At 42.7% G+C, this 13426-nt stretch overlaps 1 protein-coding gene across 1 annotated transcript; it reads right to left on the reverse strand.

Moving 5' to 3' along the window:
* Positions 1 to 1878: 1878 nt before the first annotated feature.
* Positions 1879 to 4373, reverse strand: ier5 (immediate early response 5). The gene has a single exon (NM_001045694.1). The coding sequence runs from the start codon at positions 4263 to 4265 to the stop codon at positions 3390 to 3392; it is 876 nt and encodes a 291-aa protein (NP_001039159.1). The 5' UTR covers positions 4266 to 4373; the 3' UTR covers positions 1879 to 3389.
* Positions 4374 to 13426: the final 9053 nt, after the last annotated feature.

Raw genomic sequence — 13426 nt, forward strand, 5'->3', positions numbered from 1 at the left:
TTCAGGCAAAGTTAGCCATGGAACTTTATGAATACTTACTTCACTTGGGTTACACCCAATACATCAAGTCAAATAAACATGCCAGGCAAGTGTTGGAAACTAGATCACATAAACAAGGATGGCTTGCTACTATCATGATGAGGGAAGTACACACAAGGAAGTTTCAGAACAGTAACCAAGCAAACACTCAAATATGGCATGTGGCTCAAGGTCAGCTATGGGGAATTTCCAGCATATGAGCTCATGCACTGGCCCTAGTTTGTTACTTTTATGCTTTCACACACTTTGGAGTTTCTGTGGATATTTATGACTAATGTGCCATGGTCTGTCTGCATAGCCCTGACATTCACGTATCTAAATACATTAAACAAATTTTGAGACCCAGTTACTAAAAACAGTTACCATTACTGGAGATCATATATCCCATAGGACTTAGCACTCACGGGATTTAAAGGACTGACAAATATGAATGCAACTAAAGAAAAATATTGATGGTGTTTAAGGGTGGCACACTGTATTCCTGAGGCTGTATTCCATATGTAGTCAAAAATGGGTGAAAGGAAAAGGAATAACCAAACACTACTCAGGAAGAAGGTGAAAGCAGGAAAAGTAAGCTATTACATATTTTACTTAATTAAAGAACAAACTATTTGGGATCAATGTCACTTTCCCAAAAAGGAGAAACATGTTACTCCATAAAACGCTGGCCAATAGATAAAATAACTCTCTCCTGTTTTCTGAGTAGTTCACTGCCACCACTTTTCTATCCCAGCAAATCCCACCATACTATGTCACCTTTCTGCAGTTTAGAGACAAAAGGCTAACAAGTTTTTTTTAGCTGGGTTTATGAAGCATGGCATTAACAGAATGAAGTACTGCTGTTTTGTACTTATGGAGAAGGCTGAACGGACAATGTTGCACTAATCCTTCTGCCAGCAAAAGGCAAATAATAAAAGTGTACATGTCATAATGTAAACAAGACTGTTGTGTAACATTCACACAAATCTGCAAGGCTGGAAAGGTTATCCAACACGGAATAAGTTAATGAGAAAGATATTTTCCCTGAAATTTTACATTATCTGGGAATGTTTCTACATTATGTCTCTGTCTAAAACCTGTTTAATAATTAAGTTCCTCAACAGTTTGTAACAGTTGCGAGCAGGAAAGGTAGCCAGTGGCACAAGTCAACAGGAGGACTTCTGATTCCCTTAATAAGAACAATGCGACCTTTAGCCAACAGACTGGAGGTCACCAACCCCGCCCCCCCTCCCCCCATAACACCTGCTCCTTATCTATACGGATCATTGAACTGCCAGTGAGAGGTGGGAAAGAGCAGGAAGTTCATTTATACAGGCATTTAAGCATGTTTTCCCATAAATTAACATGCTAGTCCTCAGCAATACTATTGTGGAAACTAGTGGCCCACAATATGCACTTATTTTTACACCTTCATACCAGTGAGCTTATACTGTGAGCTCAGCTACCATTGAAAAAAAATGTCTTGCAAGCCCCAGTTTCTGGGCAAACCACCATTGGTAATAAGGTGACCAACCCTGAAGTATGAGCAACAAAACACAGCTGCAATTGCCCTGTATTAATTGCTTATGATTTAACACAAATAAAACTGTGTGTAGCCATTGTACCACCACAATTATATTTAACCAGTTTAGATCCATGGCACATTGCTCATTTACCAACATGGCATTAAAAAACACAGCTACTGCAAAGTATTTTAGCTTGGTCTAATCTCAAACAAGTAGATTGCAGAGGTGTTTCAGATTTAGCAAAAGATCAGTAGCACTTTGACCCCAAGCCCACCAATTGGAACTCATATATTTCAAGCAGTTCATGTTTTAAAAATAATGAGAGATGTTCTGAAACGTTTCAAAATATTTAATACGTGTCAGACACGTAGAAACATCATAGTATACAGAAGTCAGTTACAGCATTGTGCATAAAAATACTGTAAACCATTGTTTAAATCACATCCAGCCAGAATAACTCATCTTCTAAAACAAAGAGAGATCTGACTGAGCACGCAGGGCTGGATTGAGCACAGGAGCACCAAGCCTGACAAGCACTTTCAGCAGACAAAATACACGTAAAGGGTTTTTCCTTCCTCCTCAGTAAGTTTACAAAGATACATCAGTCATTTCTCCATGCTTAAAGAATATAAAGTCAAAGGATGGTGGGCGGCTTGATGAGGGTAGCACCATGAACTGTGTGTGCTCAAAACTAAAAAGTGAATAAGACACTTTTACATGTTATGGATTGTAAAGTGTTAGAAAACCAATTATGCAAGGCTCTAGGAAAATGCTTGCTTATGAACTCAAACAAGTGACAAAAAACTAAATTAATCAAAGAGTGTGGGTGTGTGTGGTTATATGGGGGCCAAACAAGCAGTTTGAACACTGATTTGGCATTTGCCTCAAGTCAGGACATGAAACAGGAAGCAGTAGTTTTGAAATGACTGGAGGGGCTATATAACACAATAGGTAGGAAAAGAGCAGTGTGAACAGATGGGAACTTCCCTCCCTCTCCCCAAGTGGGGAACTCCCCTAGCACGTGGTGACCATAGTGGTGGGGGTTGGGAGACATTCTTTTCGAAGTGGGGGAGGGGCTGTTTAAGGACTGGTGAATAATGCCCCAGGGAAATACCACCCCCAATTGAAAAAAAAAGCTTACAGTGAAACAGCAAACGATTCATTGAATTAGTGTTGATCAAATTCTTGACCTTAATGTACCTCCGGTGCTAGGTGGGACTTGTCACACCCCTAATCTTCCCACGAGATCCAGTTATCTGAAAGTAATTCAACTTACAGAAACAGAAAATCATGGTTATCCCAGGAGTGCCCCAAGTCCCTGGTGAGATGGTTCATACAGTGTGTCTTCTGGTAATGAATAGGTTAAGTAAACTGTACACGTGGCACCCCTTTAAGCTAGGGATCTTCAACCAGAGAAAAAAAATAAGCTGTTGTGGACTACAACTCCCAGCCTCTCTAGAAAGCCAATGCTAAAAGTTGTAGTTCAACAGAAGCTGGAGAAGTGCTGGTTGTAAGATCTCTACTCTAAGTGCTTTACCAACATAGCAAACTTCGCCCACCAATCCACACACAAAACTAGGCAGATGTAGGAAGAAAGGCATCCAGACATATGAGGACATGGGTAACACAAATCCTTACTGGAGGTCAGTCCAACCCTGCACCATCACGATCCATTCTATATAAAACAATCCATATAGTGTGCTCTGTGCCAGCAGTGTCAGTTCAGTCTATACAGGAGATCCCAGCCTGCGCCCCCCCAGCTCTTGCTGAACCACACACCACCACTAGTTTGCTTAGTGCACGAAGTGGGGGGCCGCAGGCTGAACGCTCCCGTTATGGGATGGCTCAAAAGGCTTCGATTGCCGTGCTCCAGGAGGTCATACTCGGGCTGATCGCCCTTTCACTGCATCCCTGTCCGGCTGGGCCCGCAGAGTCCAACTCCTGCACGTCCTGTGTGGGCTCCTCGGCCCCCTCTGCCCCAGGCTCCTTGCTCAGAAGTCCCGAGAAACTGGAGCCGAAGATGCTGATGAGGTTTGCCACGTTCTCTGTCTCCATCTGTTCCTCCGCCTCGTCCCCTGGCTCTGGCACCTCCTGCTCTCCTTGCTCCCTCTTAGCTCGCTTCATGGCCGGCCCATCGGGCGGGTTCCCTCCGCTTCTCTTCCGACAGCAACTACTCGGGGGATCCGGGCTGCTGGGCTCTGGCTCACGGCTCGGGCAGTGATCTGCTTTATGCTGGGACGCGGAGTGGGCTCGGCAGTTTTCAGTCCCATGTCCCTGGCAACAGGGCACCCCACGGGGGTTCGCTGTGTCGTCTGGGCTGCAAGAGTGGCTTGCTGTGGGGCAGGTACATGTCCGGGCATCTGTCTGCTCAGGGCTCACCATACTGGGGCACTGAGCGTCCCCTGTACATGAATATGGCTCAGGCTCCTTGCAGTCCTGCTGTGGCGGCGGCGGATTATGGAGCGGTGCCTGCCTCTGGTAATACTCCTGCTGTAACTCCTCCGGGCTTTGGCTCAGATAGACCTGCTGGGCGCTGCGGAGTACCAGGGACACCATCAGGTTCTTGTGCAGTTTGATGCCACCGCGCTGCACCCGGGAATGGTAGATCTTTCCCAGCGAGATACTCACGATGCGGTGAGCTTCAAGGCGAAAGCCGAACCCGGGTGAAGTTTCCACATTCCCAGGATCGTGTTGCTGCTGCTCTGGTGCTTCCCGGTGCATTTTCAAAAATGCAGGATTCCTGCTTTTTCTCCGCTTCGTCACAAATGTGCCAACCTGCCGGTTTCCCTTGAGGGCGGTTAAATTGGGAACACAAAGCTGCGTGACCCACCCGTCCCAAAAACCAACTGCAACTAAGCGCGGGCGCGCTCCCACAGTCTCCTTATATACGACTTACGTCATACTCCCATTAGCCAATCAGGCGGTCCCAATGAGCCGTCTCCAACACAGATCTTGGCTGTCTAGCATTTTGTGCGACACATGAAAAACTACCAATTGGCGAGCACAGCATTAACCGCCTGGATTCGAAAGGCTACCCGCGTAGAATCTCCTTAAAGCGGCATTGCCTTGTTAGCGTTTACGTCCCTAGACTGTGTCTTAATTAGTATTTGCCGTGGCTGCTATAAGCACATATAAAGTATCCCGATTTATTATCGCGATCTGACGATTAGTAGTTTCATACTGAGGTACTGAAGTGTATATAGTCACAGGAGCGCTAAAGTATGCTATGATGGAGGCATTGCCCCTTTAACGCAGGCAGTGTTTTGGTGGCGGCTCCCAGGCTGATGTAATGCTTCTGTAAGTGTTCAGGCTCAGTCACGTGATGGGCTGTGAGGTCGAATGCTGGCTGCTTTGAGTCTGCCTCCCCCACCATTACTATTCCAGCTTGTAGCTTGTCGGTTTTCCAGCAGTCTTACGGGTAGTTGCAGTTTTGCGGGAGCTGCGGAAAGGAGTCATATATGTTTTATAGTTGGTTCGTACCAAACACCCGTGAGAGCAAGGCTAGCCGGTCCTGTGATTTCTTTGACTTGCCAGTGACCATGCCAGTTACAGTGGGATTTGGGGTGAACGTCCAGCCTAAAGGTCAGATAGGGTGAGGAAACACTTATTTGCTGATATTATTTACCTGGTTCTGATATTATTACATTTTTATATACCTGTGACATTGACATAGAATTAGGGGGGGGTGGTTTGAGGTCAAATGGGGGCATGGGCATCTACATTACCTTGGCAGCTCTGAGCCAATTATTTGGGATATTGCAGGCCTTTAGTCTTCAAGGCCACACTCGCTGTTTCTTTGCAGTGACTGGTAAGTGTCAGCTGATAATGCACATCATTCTCTGCATTAAAGGCCACCAGTGTGATATTTGCGATAAAGCCTTTATTTAAAACGTTCAGTCTTTCAGATGCTTAAAATTTCCACCCCAATACAGGATTCTATGATCTAATTTGACAAAAAGGCTAAAAAGGGACATTGTTGGCTGACAGGTTAGAGAAATGAATGTGAAACTGTAATTATAAAGAAAGTCAAAATAACTTGAACATTTGAATATTTTAGTTCTTTACAAAAAAGGATTCATTCAAGTTTAATGTTTACAATTATGCAGCATTCACACACCTTCCCCCAGAGCTTAATAATTCTACAACTGCATTGTGTCACTTGCTTCCTGAATTTGAAATCTTCTAGGTCTGCTCCTACAAAAGGAACAGCCTAATTTAGAGAGAGGTTACCAATGCAGGATGGCTGGGAGCCCCATTAGAAGTGGGATGGCACAAACCAGGTCTGAACAAATGATGGCCTTCCAGCTGTTAAATGAACATCAAAATTCAATCATGTTTTGAACATCCAACATCAATTGTCAAAGGATACAGTAAGTTGTAGTCTAAGAACAGCTTGAGGCTAGAAATATCTAATATATCTTAAATATCTAAAAATAATTCAGTGTTCTTTGTATTATGTTTTTTTTCCCCCCACAAAGGATGCCTTTGATGCTAAGCACCCAGAAATAAAATTTTCTCTCTGCTTAATCCTGCTTGTCACACTGTGTTTTTTTTTTACTAGCGTAAATACACCAGTGAGGAAGAAAGGACTGATACACTGCTGTCCACTCTGCCTGCACTGCATGGCATCTATCAGTGCTCACAGAGGGCAACGTTTGTTGTGGAATTGCATATTTATGTGTGCCAAAACCCACTCTGTGAACACTGCCAGGTGGATGCTGTGTCTGTCATGTCTGTCAATGCACACACAAAATGGGGTGTATGGACACAGAACAACCTTTTCTCTGTCACACCGTGTGTGACATTGTTCTAAAGCATGCACTATGTATGGGCTAGTATTGTAGCATTATCAGTATGTGCACTGAGAGTCCTATCAATAACATCCTTTTTTGGCCTGAGCTCATCATCACAATATATACTTCAAGAATGAAGGCTGCTTTTAGAGCAGGATAGCCAGGATATTTGCAAGGGTTTCAAACTAACTGAGCACTGTTTAGCAAAGATGACTAAATATGTCTTACAGATGTCTGGAAATGCCATGTCCAAACCAGATGAATTGTGTAACTATAAAAATAATAATTGAAGGTATTTGGGGACCTTTTCATTGTGGCTTTTCTTTCTAAAAAAAAAAAAAAAAAAGAGCTAGAAGCTGCTTCAGCTGTGCTCAGGTCATGTCTGTCTCCTACCAAGTGCATAGTACAATGTGTATGTGCTGATCAGGTAGGAGAGAGGTACCCTTCCCCCTCAACTCCTGCTCCAGATGTTGCAATGGATTGGGGCTTAAAAGAAAAAATTCAATTTTTTTCCTCTATAAGCACCTGTGGGCCACCTTATGCATGGAAAATACGGCCCTGGACCAAAGTCAATATGTTTTTATTTGTTCTGTAATATTACCAGCAGATAGTAAAGGGTGCTCAGAAGAGCCCTGAATGGTAAGAATAAGATAATGCGTCTAAAAAGGTCAGGAAGGCTTGTGCAATGGAGAGGGAGCCAGAGCATTGTCATTCAGGCTAAATTTGTCCCTCAACGCGTGACATGCGTAGCCAGGATGATCTTGTGGCATGAATGGGAATGGGAGGAGCTCAGTTATCAATGTAACACCTAGAGGTTGTCACTATCATGCAAACTAATTAGGGCATGTATACAAATACAGTGGGTATTATTATCAAAGATAACGTCTAGGTTTACGCTTTGCATAGTACAATCACCGAATGAAAGGAAACTCCAAAACAATTTATTAGGAAAAAATGCATATCGCCTGGGTTTATTTATTGCACATGAATACAGGTCATATTCGAAAAGTCCAACGTAGGTAAATGCATAGCAATGCTACTGTCAGTGGGCGAACCTTGACATAAAGGTAACTAGCAATAGCGGTCACCAAGCTCTGTTTTGGCTCGCTTCTGCTCACGTGATAGCGTGACGTCACTGTGTTTCGGTGGGCGGGAACCGAGGCGGGGTAAATGGCTTGTGTGTACGTTTGCTACGTGAGGAGAAAATGTAGAGGGTTGAAACCGGTCTGGGCAGTTTGGTCAAGACACTCCCCAGCCTTAGGGCTCTTTCCCAAAATAACTGCTGTGGGGAGGGGTGAGAAAGACAAAAGGCAAACACAAGCGCATTATCATCTCTGCAGGGGGAGGGAGTGACACGGATTGCAACGAGAAGGAAATGGCATAGATCTATAGGTGTGTAGATGGTCAGCTAAACAAATACAATTCGTGAAAGAGACATATACACGCATTAGGTATGAGGACGTACGTGTCCTCTCATGTAGCATATTTTCTGCTGTTCCAAGCATATAGATTATTGGATTCCCCAAACTGTTATACTGAAATTAAGGCACAGACATTAGTGCAATTGTTCTACTGCATGGAGATATTGAAATGGTCAGAAGAACATTCTAGCACCGAGTTCTGCCTATTAGTGCTCTATCTGTGTTAGATGGGACAATTTTATTAGTATTATTGGAAAGGACAGGTGAAGAGTGTTTTTTTCCAAGCCAAAACAACCTGCACGCCAAAACAACCTGCACGCCAAAACTTCACAACAGAACATCTTTTTTCAAACACAGTCTACAAAAACACTGGAGAGAACATAGTAAGGGACTGACCCATAATATCTAGAGACTTTGAGTGACTGTGAGTTCCACCTGCATGTAACTCACATCTTTCATTCATCAAATTCAAAAACATAAAAAGCTCACACTGCCTACATGGTGCTGCTCCCAATGTCCCTAACAGTAAAAAATGGGCTGCACTGGGGCAAGGACTGATGTATATTCTTAATAACCAAAATACATTATTAAATAAAACTACTTGCTGCTTAAAATGCATTAACCATTAGTTGGATGGGCTGCACATGCTCACACCTGCATGAGATGCCTCTGAAGAGAGCTAATGACAGTAAAACAACATTTATGAAGCACAGCATGTAAACCCAAATTAATGTAAGAACTCACATAGACTTGTCAAAAAATATACACAGGACACCAAAACTAAAGATAAATGGGAACAAACAACCCCTAGTCTATTTTCTATGTGTTCATTTACATAAATCAACAGCCATTCTATTAAATTTGCACCCTTAATGCTGTCCCAGAATCTAGCCACCACATTAAATAGAATATATTTATAATAATAACACTGAATGCATGAAATTAAGAAAAATGCTAGCAACCTTACAAAAGTATTCTGTGGTATCTCCCTGTGCCAAAACTTGTTCTATTGGTGCCCAAGGTCCAGTGCATAGCCATGCCACCCTCTGCTGGTCCCTTACAATCCCACCACCCTTCTTCCCCGTTCATTCACGTCCCCACACCAGTCATTAGTTCACTTCACACCCCTTCAGGTTGTGCCCTACCATCTGGTTGCGCCCTAGAGAGCAGCATTTGCTGCCTACCCCTAATTCCAGCCCTGGCAACAGTCGCCTTTATATATATATACTGTGTCAAGACAGGCCTTAATCCATGTAAGACAGGGTTGCATGCCCCCTCATTTCCTAAGGATATGCCAGGTTGCATGTGCAAGCATGTTAAGTATGTTGAAATATGTGCAGCTATGTATTAGGAGTGATCTGGCATAACTTTAATGATACCAACAATATCATTTTTAATGCAGTTAGATTGGGATACTTATGGGTAGGGCTGGTTGGGGCCATGGAGAAGCAAATGTTTTAAAAAAAGATTTCAAGAAAATCTTATAAACTTGTCGGCAGAAAAACAGAAACTATTTTTCACTAACTATATTATTGCTTAATTATTCTCTAAACCCAGTCAGGCACAGTGCAGTCAAGTACATCTAGATGGAGGAAAGACAGACTACTGTATTTTCTCCAGAATACCCTTTTCTGATGCACCTACTGCCTCTAGCAGGAGCCTTACTTATGCTAGAGAGAAGAGAGTCCCTTTTTAGATGCCACAAAGAATGTATAAAACAACATATTATCAGGTATTTATTATTATTATTATTATTTATTTAGCGCCATCAATTTAAGCAGCGCTTTTTATAATACAACAACATAATCCACAGCACCGTACAATAAATTGGTATATACATTGAGCATACAAATTTAAATACAAAGCAGCCATTATCCGATACAAGAGGTAGAGGGCCCTGTCCAAAAGAGCTTACAATTTAAAAAGCAACAACATTTAAGTGAACACCCTTCTATTGTACAGTGCTTCAAAATATGTTGACACTATACAAATGATTGTTGATAATAATAATTTTGTGTTTACAGCCAGGGTCAGCAGGCTTTTTCTACCTGCAATAAAGGGGCTCAGGTGTGTTAGATGCAGGGGTGCATGCTTCTGCCCTTATGGGAGAAAAAACGAAGGGGCGTCATTAATCTTCCATCAGGCTTTTCCTATCAATTGGGATGGGGGTGGGAGAGAGGTGAAAACAGATCAGGAAGCAGCATGTGGCAGGAACAGCTCCTCATTAACACATTTTTCTTGTTGATAAGTCTTAGTTCCTGCCTGAAAGAAGCATTGGCCAGTGAGTCCCTGGAGCCCTCTGCAGCAGACACTGCACACTCCAACCCCAGGGCAGAGCAGGGAAATGATAATTAAGCTCTCCCACCCATCCCCCTGCCCAGCATAACAATGAGAACAGCAGCCAGCCAAAGAGATTAATGGTCTTCCCACACAGCTCCCTTTCTCTTGTCTTGGCCAAAATCACTTTTGGATTACTGCTACGGATATACTTGGACATTAACCCATTGCAGTCAGAGAAGCCTAGAATATTTGCAATACTCTAAATGTGGGTAGGGCAGTTCCCAGCATCCCGTGGACCCATATTATTTGGTGGGCAGCAAAACATTCCGAAAAAAAAACAGAGCAAAACCAATTGCCTCTCTATGGGTTTGAATTATATTCACTAGCTTGTGCACTTGTGGGGTCAGACGATTATCATGTGCTGGAAATTTTTGCCTTTAACCATAATGTTAGATGGGCAACTGTTTCCCCAATGGATTTTTCTATAAAGCTGGCCGTACACATACCAATCAAAACAAATATCCATATATTGGGCAGGTGATTTTGCCCGTGTCTTTGAACCATAAATATCAGTTGATTTGTCAATCAGATGGCTTTCCATTAATATTGGTAGGGGTACTTTTAATCTGACTATATCAGTCATACAAGCCTTGTGTTTCCATACTGATATCTGATTTTGCTTGTTACGTTAGTGGTACAAACGAATTATGTTTACATGAACGTTCCACAAAAGATTGTTCTCAATGCATAAATAGTAAGCTTAAATAGCGAAAACATGACGTACAAAATGTTGCAGTGGTATGCTTTTTTCCCAAGGTAACAAACATAGTTACATAGTTAATTTGGGGTTTCAAAAAAGACATATGTCCATTAAGTTAAACAATCCCAAATGAACCCCAGTGCATATATACACATACCTATTCATACATTCATATATATAACTATATATACACTTACGTATACTAAACTAACTGTGGATCTTAAAGGAGAAAGAAAGTCATTTTGGCATTTTACTGCCAAAAGACTTTCCACATTAGCGTCACCTAGAGCAATATATTTATTCTGCAGAAACCATTAACATACCTGAGTAAACAGCTTTAAAAGCTTTCACCTTTTGCTTAAGATAGCAGCTGCCATTTTAGGTAGCTTCCTGCCTGCAGTCTGTAGCAGTTATAGCTGAGATCACACATTCCTAAGGGAGGGGGAGGGAGTTCTTAGCATTCTGGTGGGAGGGGGAGCAGGAGAGGGGAGGGGGGAGCAGAAGAGGACTGTGCAGACTCTGGCCCTGAGAATTAAGGCTGAGAGAGGAAGTCAGACACTGGAACATGATGTTTACAAAAAAAGAGACAAGAAATCCTGTGTTTATTTTGATAGAGGACTCGGTGCAGCATTATTGTAAGTGCTTATGGCTGTATTTACATAGACCTTTCTGATAAAGCTTACTTAGTTTTTACCTTTCCTTCTTTAAGATCACAAAAAATTTGGATATTATGCTTGTCCAAGAAATCATCCAAGCCCCTCTTAGGGCAAGGGACATGGTGTGTATATCTGCTTCTCTCAGCCCTGCGTTTTTCCTTCAGGCTGAGAGAAGTGGATCCGCATGCCTATGCTGCACCATGCACTTAAAATAAGCGCCTGAGTGCGGACACAGAGGGAAGTGGAGGTTGGGCTGAAAAACATGAAATCAGATGTTTTTCAGGCCAACCTCCGATCCGCTGTAGTTTTTAGTGTAGTTTTTAGCTCTGCGTGCCCTGGCAGGGTATTCCACAGTCTCACTTCCTTTACTGTGAAGAACCATTTTCACTGCTTCAATTAAAAGATCTGTTCTTCATTTTAAAGGGCCATGTCAGATGAGGTGAATCTATGACAATGGAGAAGATGGTAATCCGCTGCATTCTGCCTCAACATCTCTGTGTACCGACAGGCATAATATAAACATGTTAGTGCACAGATGGGGGAAATTTTGACATGGCATTGCCAAAGTGCATTTTCGTGCCAAAATCTGCCCTTTCTTTGCACTAACTGGCCAAAGCTGTGTCTGTACACAGTGACAGCAAAATGGAAGAAAGCAGATCAGTACCTCTGGTTCTTTGTTCTTTTCTATGTGAAAAATCATCCTACTGCATTTTCCAGCGCTTACATCAAATATTTTACCAGGAATGATTCATATGGAGACCATTGCAAAAGCATTTTATGAAATTTAGTAGGTAGACTAAGCATGGGTGATAAAACATGTGCCATTGCCCTTTTAGGCAACAAGTCAGTTGCCCTGTTTGCTGTATACTTATCTAGAGATGAGAAAAGGCTGATTAATCGTGTCCTGCTGATGTTGGGCCATATGACTGGGTTGCATAGTCTGCTTCTGCTTAAAGGAGAAGAAAACGCTAATAAAGAGTTAATCTCAAGCTGCAGGCATACCTTCAGTTCTCTCAATAGTGCCCTTAAGTCTCCCCATATTTCACCTGTTCAGAATATCAGAAGCCAAACAGGAAGAAAAAACACTGAGCTGTGTAAAGTAAGTTCCCATAATGCTTTACTCCTGCACAGACATCCAAACCAAGTGAACATGCTCAGTTAGTTAGACTATGAGTCAGCTTCCTGCTGATTGGCTCAGATCCACATTCCTAAGGGGGGGGGGAGCAGGAGAGAGCAGAAAGCTGTGGGTCTGGGGCACAGGAATTACAGACACAAGAAATCTTTTTTCAGAGAATTCAGTGCAGCGTTTCTGTGAGTGCTTATGGCTGTATTTACATAGACCTTTCTGATAAAGCTTACTTAGTTTTTACCTTTCCTTCTCCTTTAAAAATATATTTCAACATTTGATCCATGTGAGTTTTCATTTTGCAATTGATGTTGAAGGCCAAAATTAGTGTTCATCACCCAGATAGAAATCTGCCTGACCAATGAACCCAATCCTGGAATGCCCTTGAATGGATGAGTTCAATCCTGAATTTAGACAAATGCACTAAATCTGATCAACTGGCCTGTGGATCATTTGTATGAATACACTCTATTTAAAGGGCACCTATCACCCCTATATTGTTTCCCCCACCAGGGGAGGGAGCCACTGGTGTGGGCAGCCATGTTGGGGCACACGTATGTGCATAATGAGCGAGTGCCACAACTCGCTCATTATGCGCATGTGTGTGACATAGGAGGGTGAGTGACATCCACTGCTCCTACGTCAGGCGCATGCGCATAATAAGCAAGTGGGGAGAGAGAGCCGCTTCTAATGCCAATGGACTACTGATGCACAAATATGGCAGCCCCCTCATAAAGAAACATGGGGGATTGGATAGGTAATGTAAAAGCATTGGGCACATAATCTTTAGGCAAACTTATAATTAACATGCAAAGACAATGTTATGTGTCAGTATCTTTTATGTGT

This window comes from Xenopus tropicalis, chromosome 4 (assembly GCF_000004195.4).
Source record: "Xenopus tropicalis strain Nigerian chromosome 4, UCB_Xtro_10.0, whole genome shotgun sequence".
Lineage (NCBI taxonomy): Eukaryota > Metazoa > Chordata > Amphibia > Anura > Pipidae > Xenopus > Xenopus tropicalis.

Bases quoted from the DNA above. Each gene is read 5' to 3' on its own strand.
- ier5 (NM_001045694.1), bottom strand. From the start codon at position 4,265: ATGCACCGGGAAGCACCAGAGCAGCAGCAACACGATCCTGGGAATGTG.